Raw genomic sequence first — 19459 nt, forward strand, 5'->3', positions numbered from 1 at the left:
TAGATAGTTTATTGTATATATGTGTAATAATATAAATGTATATGTTAAAAAAAAATGAAAAAAAAAGAAGATATTGGAAACACACATACGGGACCCCAAAGTCACACAGGCTCTCACACATACAAGTAAACAAATAAACATTTTAAAAAGAATTTAAAAAGATATTTTCTAGCTTTTTTTCTTCCTCATTTGATAATTCTCTGTTCATATCCCACACCTGTTTTTGGATGGTTCATTTCATTTATAGTATCTTTGTTTTTGAGTTCTTTATATGTTCTGGATATTAATACTGTGTCAGATGTATAGCTGGTGAAGATTCTCTCCAATTCTGTGGGCTTCCTCCTTACCTGGTTGATTGTTTCTTTAGCTGTGCAGAAGCTTTTTAGTTTTATCAAGTCCCACTTATCAATGGTTGATCTTAATTTTGGGGCAAATGAAGTCAGAAAGAGCTTTCCTACACCTGTATCTCGTAAGGCACTCCCCAGGGTAATCTTCCAGCAGTCACAGTGTCTCTGTGTTTAGCGGTTAGGTCTTTGGTCCACTTAGAGGTAGTGTTTTGTGCAAGGTGGTAGATACAGATCTAATTTTATTCTTCTGCATGTGGGCATCCAGTCTTCCCAGCATCGTTTGCTGAAGATGCTATCTTTCCTCCAGCATTTTTATTCTTATGCTGCATTTATTCCTACGACAGGCTGGAATTTTCCCACTGAGTATAAATGCTTAAGGCTGAAGGAGTTTGGTTCCTCAGAAATAGTGGTCCTCACACTGTTAGGCACAGGCTCCAGTATCTGGCAGTCATGTGAAGATTAAGCATCCCATAACCATTCTCTTGACTGATGGTGTAGTTACAGGAGGTGGGGACGCCACAAGAAAGTGTGTAGGGATTTTCCCATTCAGAGCAAAAGTAAAGTACGTGTTCTATATCCCCAAGTGGCTTGATTCCTGGAACTCTGAGTGGGCTCAGTAAAGGAAAGAAGTAAGTTCAGACATACAGACACATGCACAGTAACATCAGGTGTGGTCTTCTACCACTAAAAACACAACCCAGAACCTCGGTTTGTTAATTAGGTATGCCATATTGTGTGTGTGTGTGTGTGTGTGTGTGTGTCTATCAGCTGGTCTTGATGGAATTCCTCTGTATGTGAATAACCTCAGGATAGAAACATCAGGTAGGAAGAAGCTGTACTTGCTGGTCTTTGGACACACTGATCAATCATTCATAAATACTCATATGTGAACTCCTGAGGAGAGCTTTGCCACCCTTCTTCATCCTGACCCATACACTTCTGAGAACTTGAAGTCCTCAATTAGGCTGTGCCCATGGGAACAATACGCAATACTAGGAGCACCACTTTCTTAGGACTTCCTCCACTCCCTACAAGTAGGCTGTTTGGGGAAGTCATAAACCATAGATAGATTGGCCTGATCATGTTGGCCTTGCACCACACTCCTCTTAGCAGGACAAACTTCCTTTGAACATTCCGGTGGAGGATGCTGGGGTGCTGATTGCTGTCTATGTCCCTTCAGCTGTATCTGTTAAGCTCCTCTGATGCCCACATGGCCCTTTCACTGCAAAGTTGTTCTCCAAGGGGCAAGTGTCTAAGAATTGTCTGCTGTGGTCTAAGGACAGATACTCAGCAGGGAATATGATAGAATTCCATCTTATTCAGACCAGTCATGTCATAAAGATTGTTAGCCAGTCATGGAGGTGCATGCCTTTAACAGAAGAAGCAGAGGTAGGTGGATCTTTGTGATTTTGAGGCCAGCTTTGTCTACACAGCAAATTTCAGATCAACCAAGGCTGCATGGTGAGAGAGTACCTCAAAAACAAAACAAAACAAAACAAAACAACAACAACAAAAAAACCCCCACAAAAAACAAGAAAAGCACTTCTAGCCATCAGTACATTGGACAAACATTTCTGTTAACAAATGTCGGGCAATAAAGAGTCTCTACAGCCATGAGGAGAGCATAAAAAAAGAAATGGGCTTAACTCCCTTTCCATTGTTAAACAGCAGATGGAAGCTTACTTAGCTAGGGCTTTAATTCCTTTGGGAATAAAATAGGTAATAAGACAATAAAAGACCAAGAAACTCCTGATTGAGCTCAATATGGAATATTTGGTAGGTAGAGGCTGCAATCTTTGGCTTTGTTTTATTTTTGCCTTCTCAGTTAATATCTAAGACTGAAATATTCCACACTAACCAGAGGTGTGGGGCCAACTCAAATTCACAATTATAACTGAAAATCATCCTGCTTCTTCTTTATTTGAATCCCTACCACTTGTTCTTATGTATTAAGTATCACACCACCCAGAAGATGAACTCTTAGCTAATTATACAATCGAATAAAACCAACTCTGCTATTTAGGTTTCTGCAATTGTATCATATGTGTGCCTTGGGGCTGCAGAGATGGCTTAGTGGTTAAGAGCACTTGCTGTTCTTGTACAGGACCTGGGCTCAGTTCCTGGGACCCACGTTGGGGAGCTAACAACTACCTATAATTCCAGTTTAAGGTCTGACATCCTCTTCTAGCCTTCACAGGCACTGTACACACATGGTGCACATACAAAGGTGCACACAAAACACTCATTACATGCAAATATGGAAGCAGATACAGATAATTAAAACATATTTATCTAAACACAGGGTACAATCGGATTATGTTGAAGAGCTGAGGAGCATATTGTGATGCCTGGAGGACTGAGGATGTTTAACAGAGGCAAATATTTTAGATGAAGGTTAGCTAAATCCAAATGAATATCTGTGATGTTTGTAAGCAACATTCATTTAAAAGGCTTCAGAATTCTGATTTGGTGACCAGGAGCAGGATTTTTCACCTGATGACAGTTGCCCCTGGGTGACTCTGTGCCTGAAGAGAAGACTGCTGATCCTGAGGATCCAGCTCATAGTATACTTTTCCTTTGAGACACCCATGCGTTCACTATACCCAAAGTAGCACCAGTGTTTTCATTGTCATGGACAGCAGACACTTGGGGAGTGTGTGTGTGTGTGTGTGGGGTGGTGTGTATGTGTGTATGTGTTCAGAAAACTGAGATTCTTGTGAATGGGTTCCAGATGCAGATAACTAACTATAATTTTTAATATTAGATTGTGGAAGTCAAGTGTTCTTTTAAAATTTTATGTTATGAATGTATCTGGAGTACACGAGGAATTGCTTTCTCCCAGGGGAAGTCCCTTGGTGTGTCCAATAGGCTCTGTGCCAGTTGTCGGCTTAATGGTAATGATATGGTTTGCAGCTATTTGTTAATAAGAGGTTGTGAATAACGCTGACCTCACCTAAAACTCCCTGGTTCCTGGCAATGGATGGTATCACACGTCAGTGTTTCCACCTTGCTTAGAGCTCAGCTAAAAGGCAAAGGCCCAGGAGGGTGTGTCTCATGCTGCTCACGTGCCTTCTCTTTTTGGAAGTGTGTATTCTGGGAAGAGTTTTGGGGATCTTATGAAATCAATTGAGTTTTGAGATGCAGTCGTTTATAGTATGTTTGAGGAAAGGAAAATAAGTTACATAATTTGTGAGTTAATCAAATAAAGCTTTATTCAATATCAACTATTTTCCAGACTCTATAATTTACAGATGGACTAATGTAAGAAAGGCACATCTGTGTCTGTTTGTACTGCCAACGAGGAGCTATGGATCGAAGACTCACATTAAACAACCGATGAACATGAAACACCTTGCCTTGAGGGATCAGAGTCTAAGTGGCTATAAAGGAAACCTACCAGCCTTGCTAAAAGTCAGGATTCATGAATTTTCATATACCCATCCCCCCTTTAAAACCAGATGTAGGGACTTAAAATTGAGCTTACATTTTCTTCGGGTTGAATCTTGTCTTTATTCTTGGACGTTAGGGTGCAGAGGCTATGTCTCTAGATTGTGTCTGAGAGTCAGGACTTCCATAGTCTGGTGCCTGTAAAAGTGGAACGGCCTCAGAGTCTGGAGAGCACAGGGAAGCACATCATGGGGAAAGCTGGGGAGTGTACGGCAGGATAACGTCTTTTAATGGCATCTAACTTTCTGTATTATTGAGAATTGAATCTTGTAGAAGGACGTGGGATGTATTAGAAGTGTATCCCAATCCCCAAATAATTCCATCACCATTGCGCCTGCATGTGTGTTTTGTCAACACCATGACACACTCACTAGTTTTCATTGGGATTTCTTTCAAAACAGTAGCTCAGAAACTTTCAGAGGTTCCAGCTGGCATTATACATGGTATAACAATTTTGAAATTCAAATGCAGGCTATGATAGATAAAGCTTAAAATGTATGAGGTTGTCTGCAATTAGTTACTTGGTTGCCACATTGGGGAACGAGCTGGATTAGTGTTTACCAAAAGAGCCCTGCTGACACAGAGCATCCCATTTCCCCTTTGTTCCCTTCGTGTGCTTTCTTAAGGTGACCCATTCAGTGTGGGATAGAAATGGGAGGCTGGGGAGTGCTCATTTCAAGTTTGCACTGGGAGGGAGACAGAAGGGCCCGTCTTCTCTAATTACAGCTCTTCTCTGATTACATCTCAAGACTGAGCTGTGCTGGGAGAATTGGGGAAAATTGAGAAGACAGCCGTAGCTATTGCTGCCAGCGGAAAGGAAGCAGAGGTGTAGATGTCTAGGTACTGTCTCTTAGGTACGCTGAAGGACCTAAGAAGCCCATGCGGTTGCCTTCTCCCTGTGGCTATCCTGTAGCCAGTGGAAAGCGTGTTATGCTTCTTACAAAAGGACGTATTTATACCTTTACAGGCATCAATGCAATTAAAGAATCCTTTAAAGTAAGCATAGACAGTGTGAAAGTATTTAATTTATTAAAGAGGGAAGGCTTCAATTAATCATCAGGAATGTATGAGTGGAACAAAGGAAGACGGTGAGGAGCCAGTCTTGGGGAGAGAGGGACCACCAGAGAGGAGCATGGGGATGGCTCCTTGATAGGAGCATGCGGTGTAGCTGCTGTTGTAAATAAGTCAAGACAGATGACCCGGGAGGCACTGGGAGTTTGAGTTGTGTCCTTCCTGGCTTCTATACATTGTAATGATTATTTGAATGCATTGGCTAATATAATTTAGAAAAAGTTATTCCTTTGACTGAGTAAAGAGGCAATTTCACATCCCCTCCATATTATTTTCATCAAGGTGCTAGCCATGCCCTTTGACTATGTAACTGGAGACCTGTCCCCACTGAGACACTTAAACAATGTTCCTTCCCAGCCTACTCCCCTTAGCCTCAGTGTACTCAGTCATCACTTTCTGAGGCATTGAAATGAGGCAGGGGGAGGAGGTCCCAGGGTATATGTATTCCTTCAGAAGCTGAATGGACTGGAAGCAGGCATTTGGAAGTATTCTGTGGGACGCACTATACTATACTAGACAACTGAGAATTAACCAGGAGGTTCAGACACGAAGACTTGAAGGACAGAAGGCTTGCAGTCCTGTGGGACATGAAGATGACAAAGCCAAGCCCGAAGCTGCCTGTGCTCCATCTTAAGGAGCAAAGCAAATGCCTGTGAGGCTCTGGTCATGATTCTTGGGGATAGTCGTATGACAATAATTGTAAAAAAATATGTCTAAGGAAAATGTTCTCAGCGTCACAAAATGTCATTAGTGATCATCAAGTGAGAATTGAGGCCAAGGGGAGTAGAGCTGGAAAGAATGTTCTGTCTTGTGGGGCCCAGGTATCTGGTTGTAGAATCAAGGAATGTGACCAGGACTAAGATGCAGAAAAAGTGAGGGATATGGAAAGGCCTTATTCTTTTAGGTAACTCACTGGTTGCTAATGGAAGATCACCCCAGTTCTCAAACTGGGACAAGACAAGGCTCTGTTAAGGTAAACTACTCACTGAGCAGACACCTCAGGTAAGAGGACCTCTGGCCAGTAAAGAGGGCACATGCCAAATCTACTCTAGAGTATCAGGTGACCTGCATTTGCGGTGTCCACTCCTCATGGCTGCTAAGGTGTGGACTCTCTGATTTCCATTGTGATGCTCTGCAGTGCTGCTGCCACCCTCTTCACACTGGCTTTGGATAGACTGTAGAGTCAGACTGATGGGGTAAAGAGGCACTGTGACTTGCTTTAACAAAATGTTTGGTTTATTCTACAAGGCTCAACTGTGTTGATCTGTTTGTGTCACTTTGCCAATTGAAGTGGCATATGGTGAGAGGTAATTTTGGCCCATTTTTTTTTGAGAAATATATTAAAATTTGCAAGGGAAATGCTTAATAAGAAATAAAGAAAACTATGAAAAGGTCATCCTCTTACAATTATTTAAGGAGTATGTAGAGATACACTTTAAAAACGTTTAATGTTTTTTATTTTTGAGATTACAGTGTAATTACATTGTTCTCCCTCTCTCCTTTCTTTCTTCACACTCTCTCATGCACTTCCCTTATTCCCTTTAAAAGTCACGGCCTCTTTTCAAATAATTGCATCTATGTATGTATGTATGTATGTATGTATGTATGTATGTATGTATGTATGCCCTACCTACATAAACACAACTTTTTAAACTTTATTTTTAAAAATTATTATTTTTACACCCCAATTATAGTTTCCCGTCCCTCCTCTCCTCCTCCCAGTCCCCACTCCCCAAATCCCTTTTTCCCCTTCTCATTCGCTCCTCCTCATCTGAAAAGGGCAGGCCTCCAAGGGATATCAAACACACATCACATATCAAATTGCAGAATGACTAGGCACCTCCCTAGTATTAAGGCTGGACAAGGCAGCCCAATATGAGGGAAAGGACCCTAAAAGCAGGCAAAGGAGTCAGAGATGGCTCCTGCTTCCACTGTTAGGAGTCCCACAAGAAGAGCAAGCCCGTGCAGGCTCCTTGGTTGTAGGTTCAGTCTCTGTGAGCTCCTGTCAGCCCAGGTTAGTAAATTCTGTGTGTGTGTGTGTGTGTGTGTGTGTGTGTGTGTGTGTGTGTGTGTTGTCTTTGACACTTTTGGCTCCTATAATTCATCCTACCCTTCTTCCAACGAATTCCCTGAACTCTGCCTAATATTTGGCTGTGGGTCCCAAAATTGGTGGGTTTTCACCAGTTGTCAGGTGAAGCTCCTCTGATGACAGCTGGGCTCAGCACCAATCTATGAGTGCAGAAGAATATCACAAGAAACCATCACCTCCTCTTACCATGTTTGGTCTAGCCTAGATGTGTGGGCTATCCAGCCTCTGGGTCCTGGGCCTCCAGGAAGTGCCAGGGATGGGCTCCCTCTTATGATGTGAGTCTCAAGCTGGACCATTCATTGGTTGGCCGCTCCCACAATTTCTGAGCCACCTGTACAGCAGCACATTTTGTAGGCAGGGTAAATTGTAGGTTGAAGGTTTTTGTGGCTGGGTTGGTGTCCCAATCCCTCCACCGGAAATCTTTCCTAGTTACAGGAGATGGTAGGCTTTGGTTCTGCATCCCCCATTGCTAAGAGTCTTAGCTTAGGTTCACTCTCATGGAATTTTGGGAGTTTTCATTGCACTAGGTTTATAGCTCTTTCCTGAGATGCCCCCTCTTTCCGGTTGTCTCCCCAAGTGGTCACTCCTCTAGCCTTCCCTCATTTGATCCTTCCTGCCCCCTGAATGTTTATTCTCTTTCCTCTTCTCAGGGACAGTCACATGTCCCCAGTTGGGTCCTCTTTGTTTCTTATCTTCTTTGGGTCTGTGGATTGTGGCATGGTTACCTTCTACTTACAGCTAATATCCACTTATAAGTGAGTACACGCCATGTTTGTCTTTCAGGGTCTGGGTTACCTCACAGTAGTAGTCTGGGTTACCTCACAGTGGTCTGGGTCACCTCACTCAGGACATTTTTTTTTTAGTTCTATTCATTTGGATGGCAACTCTTAATGGATTGCATAAGCTGCAGGAGAGGCAACATTCTTAAACAAGAGAAAAACTGCAGAGGATCATCCAATAGATGGAGACACTTAAGCTTATTTAATTAGCTGTGTAAATTAACTCTTTGAACTTTCAAAGTTCCTGTTTGGATATCTTAATGACTCATGACTGTCTAGATTGCCAGCGTTCGCCCAAAACTACGTAAATCCACAAACTACCTCTTGTACTCCCACCCACATATCCTGAACCATATCTGTGCCCCCTGAACACCCCGGCAATGCCCGCTATTTGGCATCCACATCTGTGGTGCCAGCAAAGGCTGCCCCATACTGCTAGAAGCAAAGACCACCCAAGAGCATAGTGAGTACTACCAATATTTAGAACCATGAAATATGAACAATTAGTTTCTCCAAGGTCGTGGGTTCTGAACCACTATCCTGTCTTTTTTATTTTTATTTTTTACTCTTTTCTCATACAATACATCCCAAGCATAGTCTCCCCTCCCATCAGATCCTCATTGCCGATCATTACTGCTCTTCCCGGAATCAATGCAGCAGCATCCTTTTTGGAAGTGGTTAAACTACTCTTCTACAAACAAGGACCATCTTCCATTCTAAGCTTCCTCAGGCCTCGAGTAGAGGAGTGCCAACACACCCCGAACTAACTGCGACTTCTATGACTCAGGCAGGTGTTTCCATTACCCGGCAATGTATTTCCTCTTAGTATCATGAATAAAGAACATGCTTCATGGTTGGATGGGAGTACAGTTTCTCTTTATTCTTTTTCTATTAAAAAAAAAAAAGCCTGCTTCTAACACTGTACCTGCTCCGTGTTTCTGGCATAATCACAGTATGTTTGTGTGCTTTCCGGATTTTTTTTGTTTTGTTTTGTTTTGTTTTGTTCTGTTTTGTTTTTCTCATTCGATTTAGAGTTTTGAAGTTTTAAAGTAAAGGTTTCACAATCTGATCAAGGCGGACTCTGTAACGATGGCTCACCACATGATGGTTTCTCACGGCTTGAAGCCCATATGCCTGAGAAAGCTGGGATGGCACTGTGGTTCTTCAGGGAGGGTTGCTGGGCCTACATCGCTTGCACCACGGCTCCACCAATAAAGGTGCTCGCCTCCAAGTCCAACCACTTGAATTTGATCCCCGGAACCCACATGGCAGAAACAAGAGCTGACTCCCACAGTTGTCCTCCAAGTCCAACACCTTGGTGTAGGCTCAGTTTTCTTAACAGATGTATTTTATTACGAACTTATTAACCGAGACTCACTTATAACCCAACTAACCTAAACAATAGGGAAAGAAGACTAAAGAATACAATAATGAAACTGTAAGGATATCAGTTTCGAGGAATGATTCTCCTGGTGTAATCAGCAGGATTTCTTCTGCTGGAACCTGGTGTAACCAGAACCAGGAACCTCAGCCAGATCCCCAAGCCCCGAAGCCTTCCCTCGAGCGGTTCTCTCTAGGAGCATCTGGAAGTGGAGTGATGAACACCCAAAACTATCCCAAGTCTCCAACAGGCCCTGACTCTTGTTTTTGGCTCACATTTATACCTCCTCTCAGAATTTGTTCAAGGTTGTTTCACAGCTGGTTAACAACCAATCTCCCCCACACGGTGGTTCAACTTCTAAGGGGATAAACATCACCTTGGCATGTGCTTCTCCCACCCAACTAACAAAATAAATGCAACAATATAAAATGATTTTACAATATATCTCATACAATTTATCTGATTTGGCAAGATTATGAAAGGATGAGGGCAAATGAGCAGAAATCCACGGTGGCTGCAGTTACCGTTTCCCTGGGGATGTCAGGAACGTTTTTGCTCCAGTTTTCATTTCTTATACTTATTTCATAATTGATTGCATAATCCTGAGTTGTACAATGGATATATAGTGTGTGTGTGTGTGTATTAGTAAAATTTGGACAAACTATCAATAATTAAAAAGAAATTAAAGTCTTGTTCTTCTCTGCTAGTTCTCATGTACCAGAGAGTCATAAAATCTCTTTAGGAATATTGAAGCAGAAGCACTGCAGTTGATCATAGAACTTTTGACTTGTAACAGTAATAAAACATAGCTCATTAGATATACAATCAAACATGGTAGTGAGATGTATGAAACTACTGGGGTGAGAGTGTGCATGTGCATGCATGCATGTGTGTGTCTCTGTGTGAAGTATGCTAAATTTTCTGCCTCAGTCTTTGGAGAGTCAAATCTCGAGAAAGTTTTTGGCTTTTCACTCTTCATCTGGAGCAGCTCTTCCTGTAGGTCAGTGGCTCTCAGCCTTCTTAATACTGCAAGATGACCCCCAACCATATAATTATTTTTGTTGCTACTTTATAACGTAATTCTGCTACTGTTATGAATCATACTGTAAATATTAGATATGCATATGGTCTTAGATAAGTTCTTTGACTCTCAAAAGGGGTTGTGACCCACAGGCTGAGAATCACTGTTATAACTGATCTGCAAGGAGTTCGTTCAATATAACCACCCCAGTCTGTAAAGCAACGGCAGTGCTTTCACTTTGCTGCCTGTACTACTACCATCAGCTGCCTTCCGGTAAACTTTGTTAGTGAGTATTAGTTACACAAAGTGACAGGTTTTCTTATGATGTATCCATTCAGGCACATACCGCATTGGAGCACATTCAGCACTCTTAGACCCCTTCCTCTTCCACAGTTAATAGACTCCTTTGACTTTCATGTTCTCTTCATACCCCAGAGTCTAATTCTGGGAGAAATCCCATGACAGGTCTCTTTATGAGGCTGGCTGGTTTACTTTAATGCCTTTTTGGGTGTGGCACATTTGGAGAAAGATGCATGGTGTAACCAGAGTTTTATGTGATACTCTACTCCCATCTGGCCAGCTCATGTTCTAGTTCTGGATGATAGAAACCAGACGTCTCCCTAGGGTGACGCTCTAGGTGGTGATGTGAGACTCTGGAGAGTCGTATGTGAGCTACCGAGTAAAGGCCCCTGATCTACTACTGGGGCATGCGTGGTAGCTAATGTAAAACACTCGTGATGATGTCATTTGTCACTCCTGGTCACAGGTGTCCCTGTAGGGACTCAGCAGGGACAGTGGCATTCGTCCCTAAACTCTTCCTTATTGTCAGCAGCATTGACAGTTTTGAGTAACTGAGATGCTGAGGCTGAGCTTGACTTGGTGCTCCTGAAATTTTTTTTTTCTTGGTGGAACAGCTTGGTGGCTGCTTCAGAGAATTTAATTCTTTCCTTTCTGTTATCATCCTTTTCTTTTTCCCTTCTCTGCTTTTTGAATTTCCTAATTGTTTTTCAAGTTTCTAGTCATTTTGAAGTTTCTAATCACCAGCAACGATGCTTTGGATGTTGAATACGCAGCCAGCCCTACAGAGTGTGTGAAGAGGTGAAGGGACAAGGATGGGAACAGTCTAAATACATTGATAGCATCTTCTGTGACTGATGGATGTCAGCATTTGTCTAAAGAGAGAACAGTGTTGCCATCCTCTCTGTGAAATTTGGCATATGAAGGAGAGGACGGTGGAGGGGTGGACTGGGTGAAGAACATGTAGAAAAGACAGAGTAAACAGTCTACAGAAAGAGCTTTGAAATACTGTCTTCCAACATCATTCGATCTTTAGAAATTAATAAATAATTTGGAAAGCTAGCAAACAAAATCCATCATATGACTCTGACCTAGTGTCATGTCTCCATACCGAAGACTTCATACTTTAAATTCTCTGATCAGTCTCCCTACCTTACTGTCAATCATTTACATATGATGGCTGAGCCTTCTTGCTCGGCACCCGAGGAAGCACTGATGGTGAGTACACAGATGAGGCCTGCTATGTAAATTTTGAATGCATTCTTGGATATTTGTTCACTTTTCCCTATTTCCTTTACAAGGTGATTAAGAGTATGTTTCTATTAAAAAAAAAAAAAAGGCTGTGGCATACATGCGAGCAAAGATAAAGGCACCAAGATGACACCACTCTGCCACCAGAACCTATCCAGAGACAGTAGGGTGGGAAGGTGACTGCTTCCAAAAAGCAGAGGATGTAGTCAAATCTGAGATTTTTCCAGAGGAAAGAAAGATGAAGGAGAAAGTTTTACACAGAGCAGGGTCCCAGAGGGCCCAATGCTTTTAGCTCTTGCTCTGGGAGACAGACATTAGTATTCTATGTTTATAGAAAAAAAATTCAATCCATACTAAATAGAAGACCCTGACCCCAGGGTCTGTTAAATCGGGGGGGGGGGGGAGACTTCTGTCAGAATGAAGTTTCTTTTCCTTCTCTTCTTCTTTCTAACACACTTGTAAGTATCCGATGTAAGAAAAAGGAAACCCAGAAGAAAATCAGAAATGGGCAAATAAAATGGCAGTGAACTAACGACAAACTAAAGGCGAAAGGACACAAAGGTCTGAGTACAAGACAAAGAGAGGTTGCAACACACAAGGTGGATGGTCCCCAGTCAAGAAAAGCTTTAAGAGCCACTTAGAGAATCCCCCAACATCTCCAACTGCCATGGATACTGGAACCAAGAAGAAAGAAAAGGCCTCTGAGTCACAGGTCTCAACCCAGTGATGATAGCCAAGGGTAGGACATTTCCTATTTTGAAGAGTCCCCATACAGCCAGCATTTGGATTTGCATTTATGTTAGGAAATTCTTGGACCTGCCCATTCCAGGCAGATCCACTTCCCACTGGGTGGAGGCAGGCAGGCAGTCCTATAAAGAGTCTCGGTGCCGGACTGCAGTATTCCAGGTCACTCGAACACTGGTCTTCTCCGGAGAACCTGGTGAGTCTGACTTCTTGAGTTCTTAAGAGGGCCTGCCAGTTCGGTATTCTCATCTGAGTTTAATCTCAACACGTAGGTTTGGTGGGTTCAAATTGATCAAGGGATGAATGTGACAATCGGTTACTGTGCTAGCTTGCTTTTGCTTTTGCTTTTTTTTAAACTATAATTTGGAATGGAAAAGCAATATAACCGAGGAAGCTTTGATTAGAGATGAGAACGAAAACAAGATGTGTCTTAAAAAAAAAAAAAAAGCCCAATCTCGATGGAATCCCTTTCGAAGGCCGATGTCGGGAGCGGGCAAGAACCCGCCTATTCTTTCAATGGCTCTATGCGTTGCCCAGTCATTCTTCTTGAACTACTAGACGAATGCTGTTAGAATGCCAAGGTTGTGAGGATATTCTCTTTACTCTCTTTACATAAATAATATTACCCAGATCTGTGGAACGGAAATTTATTCCCAGGAAAAATGACATGAGATGAAAGAAGGGCTGGGCAAGGCTCATGAAAAACAATTGCTTAAGTAGAAGAGGCAATCTGGGACCTCCTAAAACAAGAGTGGGAGATTTCAGTGCCCACTGAGGTACACGGGGAGAGAAGCAAACGTTCTGCAGTCCCATGAGCCTAGTTTCTTTCTCTACGAGGATCACCTCTTGTGAGAACTGTCATGTGATGTCTTTCAGGTCCTGAGACTTCAGCACCATGTCTTACCAACAGCAGCAGTGCAAGCAGCCATGCCAGCCTCCTCCTGTGTGCTTACCCCCGAAATGCCCAGAGCCTTGTCCTCCCCCAAGGTGTCCGGAGCCTTGTCCTCCCCCAAGGTGTCCGGAGCCTTGTCCTCCTCCAAAGTGTCCGGAGCCATGTCCCCCTCAGCCATGCCCTCCTGTGCAATATCCTCCACCATGCCAGCAGAAGTGCCCACCCAAGAGCAAGTGAGGGCCTTGGCAGCCACCAGGACCACGGGAAGTGAAGGAAATCTGCCTCGCCTACTTCTGTAGCAGCACCTCCATCTTCCCGTCAAAGCCTGGCATGGATGCAGACAAATCATCTCCACCCTTCACCCTCCGTGTGGCTTCTGAAAGACAAGGCACCTCCTCCCTGCCCACCCCCCCAGCCCCGAGGCTGTTCTGCTGCTCTCATGGGGATGCTGAGAATGGTCCTTCCTTAGTGTGTTAGTATCCCAGATGCTCAGAGTGAACACAGCAGGTGTCTACCCTGTGCTCTCAGCCTTCTCAGTCTACCTGTCACCTGATCAGCGCAGTGGTCACTGTTGTTTCACTTCTGGGAAAAAAAAGTACCTTCTTTGGTGATGGCCTAATAAATACTTTTTTCCCTTGCAAAACTGCTCAATTTATGTTGTGTTGCTACTTTGGCTTATTTAAATCATTTGGTAGAGAAGATTTAAAATTTAGTTCAATAACGGAGTCATATCAAAGACTAATTGGATATTATTTCAAATTTATGTTTTTGACCTTACTAAGATTTGATTGTTGTGAAGATCAAATACTTAGCTTCTTAAAATGCTATCTTTTTTTTGTACCAGGTGAAAAACTACCATTTGCCTATTTATCTGCCACCTACTGTTAACTTCCCACCAATTTTGCAGTGAGCATCAGGCCCCCATGCATGCTGCAGTGCTCCATGGTTCCTCGAGCACCAGCGATGATACCACTGTGTGGCTTTGTCGTAGCTGCTCAGCAAATGTTATTTTAAGGCTACATCATTCCTTTCCCACTGCCCTCCTTTAGTCCATTTCCCATGTGATGCCGAAGAAAAGGGGCTTTGTGGAACTTATGAAACCTCCTGCATAAAATGATAGCAGTCCTGAAAAACAGGCTTAGTAGAAGAAAAGGAGAGAAAGGGGTTTTTAAGAGGTCAAATTGCCTCCTCCACACGCATCCTTGCTTCTCTGACAATCTCACAAAATTCTGTATTGTCAGCACTTTCCTCATTCTTACCTTTTGGAAGCCAGGCTATACACGGTAGAAGGTTTAAGGGCAGCTGAAGACATAGGGGAATTAGGAACTTACTGTGGATGCCCAAGGAAGTACCCACGGGTCAAAGTTCTGCAGTCAGTGAATGATGCATGTTTCATTACAAAGGAGCCTCCAACTGAGCTTCAGGCACCAACATGAACCCTGTGAGCTTTAGGAACAAAACTTATCTTTACAGAGATTTGAAGTTAAATAATTGTGTGTGTGGTTATAAGGGTAAAGAAAGATCCTTTTTCAGTACTAATGTCCCCAAATATAAATACAGGTTACTTAAGTTGGATTCCAATTTATACATCGCTTGTAGTTTTGTTTGTTTGTTTGTTTGTTTTACCACCATGGTAAGCTGAGAGCAGCTTGGCTCAGCATCGTAAATCACTGTACTTTGTAAAAATATCATCAGATCCTGGTCTCCAGAATTTCTATACCTTGTGTTGTAAGTTGGAGCTGAAGTGAGGGGCATTTCTTGTGGGATGACACATGTGCCTCCAATATTTGTGTGCTGAGGCTCTAATTTCCAGAAGCCTAGGAAGCATCTGTACTTAGAGACACGACCTTCAGAGGGCAGACGAATATAACCTGAGGTCCTGTGGGCCAGTCCTCCTCCTGGTGGATTGGTGTCCTCCTGAGAAGGGTGAGGCACACAAAACAGGTGCAGGTGGAAGATGGCCATCCCTGGGTCACGCTGCACAAGAAAACATCTAAGCCCCATTCTCACATAGATGTCCTTCAGAGCTGTGGGAAATAAATGCTGGCTCTTTGAGGTCAGTCTACAGAGCATCCTCCTGGAGCTGACGCCAGTGAATTCAGCAGGGCCCTGGATAACAGCATGCTCTGGACACAGACCAGAAATGCTTTCTCTCCACAGCACAAAGGTTGAATGGGTTCTGCCCATTGTTGCTTCACATGGGCTGAGGGGAGCCAAGGACTCGGGGAAGGCAGGCACTGCACCCTGCTCTGCCACAATAATGTTCTTTGCGGGATTCTGATGGAGACTTCTGTGCAGGGCACAAAACACAGGTCTCTTATAATCCTTTTCTGGGTTAGCTTGTCTTTTCAGCACTTATGTTTTTTGACTTGAGGTCCAAAGGATTATTTCCTGTTACATTTAAGTTGTTGCTTTCTCCATTTAAAAAGCTATTAGTTTAGTGCACAGTTCAGGCTTTCTAAAGACTACTCTAAGATCAGCCAAACAAGGCAATAGTGCAAGAAGACAGATGTAATATATGACCTCATAAACAGTCGGTTATTGCAGCTCCCACAATTATCATGCTGCATACTGTTCACGTTTCCCTCAGAAATGAGCTAGTTCTTCATACCAGCATTTGTAACTTGTACATGTCATTATGTGAGAACTGTGAGTGGGGAACAGACAGGCCACTTCTAAGGGAATGTCACATATCATCAACTGAATGACCTAAAATAGCTTGAGGCATCTCTTCTGAAGAATGCTTCTGTTTAAATGGACATATATATATATCCATATATATAATGTATATATATATATAATGTATATTTATATATATTTTTCTACAATTTGTGGCTGAATAAAATAAATACTATAATACAATGAATTAGTCTTTAAAAAGCACTAATAATCAGGCCTGGTGACATAGGCTTGGAATGCAGATACTCACACAGTGAGAAAGGTGGAACACAGTTCAAGGCCTGCATGGACTACAGTGAAACAAATTCCAACTTGTTCAAATTAGTTGTACCCTGTTGTAAAATTAAAATTATCAAATGGTAGGTATAAAGCTTGGTTAATCTGTGTTTGCCTAGTCTGCATGAGGCCTTGAGTTTAACTCAAGTCCAACAAAACAAATTTTAGTAAGTAAGTAAGTAGATAAGTAAGTAAGTAAATGCTGATTTTAAGGGATTCAGGCTTGGTAGTGTAACACAGTCAAAACAACAACAACAAAACCCAAACCCATGGATGACAAAGTCATAAGCTAAAGAGGTTAACTTGGTACTGTTCTTTATTTAAATTGACGTGTCTTTTAAATATTTGTGATTATATTCATAGACAACAACTCTTAGTAATTCGTAGGTATGAATGCAGATACCAGAGACAGATGATTTCTCAATATGCTGAGAATAAGTAATAGTTTAGTGTTCAACTCTAAAGAGGACACTCGCCCAGCCTTAGGGGACACTGTTAAACAAAGGGTGGACAGGACATAAGAGCCAGAGGTAGGGGGAAGGAGTGTGAAACAGTGTTTTGTGGCTATGGCATAACCAAGGTAGCCATGGTTTCAGAATAATGGTGTCTGTTCGTACTGTGGCCACAAAAGAGGCCACGGTTTAATTCAGTGGCCTCAAAATGAAATGGAAAAGGCATAAATGCTGGAAAGAGACTTGTAGGGAGTAGGGAAATGGTAGTAGATGTAGGAAGGAGATAAGAGTATTTGGGGACATCCCAGTAATCAGAAGATACTGTATACATGTGTAAAAATAGGCCAAAAATGTAACTCCTTAAAGTGTTTTATTGTTGTCCTGTTCAGCCCATGTTTAGGCACTTGTGTGAAACTTCACGTGGGTAGCTTCTGACATTACTAGTAGAACAGTTTTGCAGGAAAAAAAAATGCCTGATCCTCTGGCTCCTACACTCTTTCGGCTTCTTTTTCACCCTTGGCTTCTTTTTCTGCAATTTACATTAGCCTTAGATGAGGGGAGATTATTTTGTAGATGTATCCACTGGGACTATGATCCACAATTTTGCACTTCGATCGGTTGTTTTTCCAGTAGTGTATTCTGTCTGTTCCAAAGAGAATTTTCCTTGAAAAGGGGGAAAACAGTACACTTAGCTGTAGGCATAAGAACAAATATTTAAACTGTAGGTGGAGATTATGCATGTTTAGTAAGGCAGTATGAAGGGTCTTCTTCGATATCCATGACTTCACCTCTCCTGGGGACCTGGCTAGGTTCCCAGTACGCGGCACTGTTGCTCTCTAGTTGACCAGGTCTTATGTTGAACTCAAGACTTGCTGGTTACTGTGAAAGTATGTTTGTCCCCAATGTCCCTTACAGCTACTGGGCCATGCTAGTTGTTGAAAGAGAGAGAAACCTGTTTTTTATGATCCCAAGTGTGGGATCAGAATGGTCTTGTGAGAGAACAGGTGAGGTTAATCCACTCGAAGACCAACCACCTCATGTGGGAGCTTGATTGTTGCCAGCTGAAAAGATCCCCTGAACAAACTCTGGGAGGAGAAATATAAATGAGCCCAGAACGGGAGGTGGGGCTTTTTGGAGACTTGGGATAGTGTTGGCTGTTCATCGCTTCGTGTTGAGATGCTCCTAGAGAGAACAGCTTAACAGAAGGCTTTGGTGCTCTGGCTCCTGCTGAGGTTCTGGGTCCTGGTTACTCCAGGTTCCAGCAGAAGAAATCCTGCTGATTACGCCAGGAGAATCGTTCCTTGGAACTGATATCCTTACGGTTTTGTTGTTGTGTTCTTTAAGCCTCTATTCCTATCGTTTTGGTTAGTTGGGTTATAAGTGACGTATGCTCGGTTAATAAGCTGTAATAAAATATATTGTAATGAGTGGTAGTGAAATATATTGGTTAAGAAAATTGAGCCTACAAGTTGTTATTATGGTTCATTAGAGTCATAGCCGATTAGGACTGTTGGCTGCTCCTCCCACACAGAGAATTTCAAGGAGCAGAGGAACACTGAGAGTGGCAGAAAGAATCTTGGCCAAAGAAGGGCACCCCAGTAGGTTATCCAATAGCAAAGTGGCCAGCTCTGAAAATATACGTACAAGTAATATTATACTTACTGAGCAGGCTATACTTGGCACTATCAATGTGTATATACACATATATGCATGTAACAATAATTAATGAAAAAATAGACCAGGAATTTGAAAGAGAGCAAGAAAAGGCAGGCAAGAGGGATTGGACAGAATAAAGAAAATGAATAAAATGAATAAATGATGCCATTATATTGCAAAATCAAAAATGAATGTAAATAACAAAGAAACCGAGGAATGGTATATTCTACATAGAAATCTCTCTAGGAAATGTCTGCTCTTGTCATTGAAAATATTGTGTATTCAAATATTCAAGTTTGAGATTTTGGAGCTTGTCCCAACTTCCTGTTCAGTCACCTGGAGGAAATATTATTTCTTGGCTTCCTGATTGCTAGTCCACTCATCACCTTTCTACAGTGTCTTCCTCACCAGGGTGGACCATTATCTATCCTGGACCTGTAAGACAAAATAACCCTTTTCTCCTCAAAGTTGCCTTTGGCCATTGTATTTTATCACAAAACAGGAAAACAAGTAATAGAACACATATTCAGAAGTTGGCCTCATACTGTATCAATTTAGCTAAAAAAAAAAAAAAAAAAAAAAAAAATTAAATAATAATTTAATTAAGTTCCCCTAGGTCTTATGACTTCTCCTACCATGGGATTTTAAGTGTGTTTACAGTACCAAGTGTGGTGTATATATGGTAGAGTGGGCTTCAAATCTAATCATAAAACTGATTGATTAGTATCACAACACTTGTGACACTATTGCACAAGTGAATATATCTTGCCAGTACTATGGTGGTACTAAAGTTTGTAGCGGCCATAGATAGGTAAAACCGTTGAGGCCTTTTCTCAGTCATCAGCCTACATAGCATCTTCTAGCACTGTGAAAGCTGGTGGACAGGTGGGAGGCCACCAACACAGCTCGAGCCTTATTTCTTATATTAAGTAACCAAAGTGCATGGTGTCTTCAGCTATTCAAAAATTTTCACCCATCCCTGGTATTACCCATCTCTCCTTTCACATTCTTTTGTGTTCCACAATTTACCCTTTAGTGCAACCACTTACTAGTAGTCTATTTGTAGGCTTCCAGCCT

The 19459-nt window shown here is 42.2% G+C and overlaps 2 protein-coding genes across 3 annotated transcripts in view; one reads left to right on the plus strand and one right to left on the minus strand.

Moving 5' to 3' along the window:
• The window catches only part of LOC127199503 (cornifin-A), a 219034-nt gene that overhangs the window by 76672 nt on the left and 122903 nt on the right, over window positions 1–19459 (minus strand). The window lies entirely within an intron of this gene.
• LOC127199517 (small proline-rich protein 2D-like) lies at window positions 13309–13572 on the plus strand. The gene has a single exon (XM_051157651.1). It carries the CDS (start codon window positions 13323–13325, stop codon window positions 13554–13556), a length of 234 nt encoding a protein of 77 aa, XP_051013608.1. The 5' UTR covers window positions 13309–13322; the 3' UTR covers window positions 13557–13572.

Source organism: Acomys russatus, chromosome 15, assembly GCF_903995435.1.
Source record: "Acomys russatus chromosome 15, mAcoRus1.1, whole genome shotgun sequence".
Lineage (NCBI taxonomy): Eukaryota > Metazoa > Chordata > Mammalia > Rodentia > Muridae > Acomys > Acomys russatus.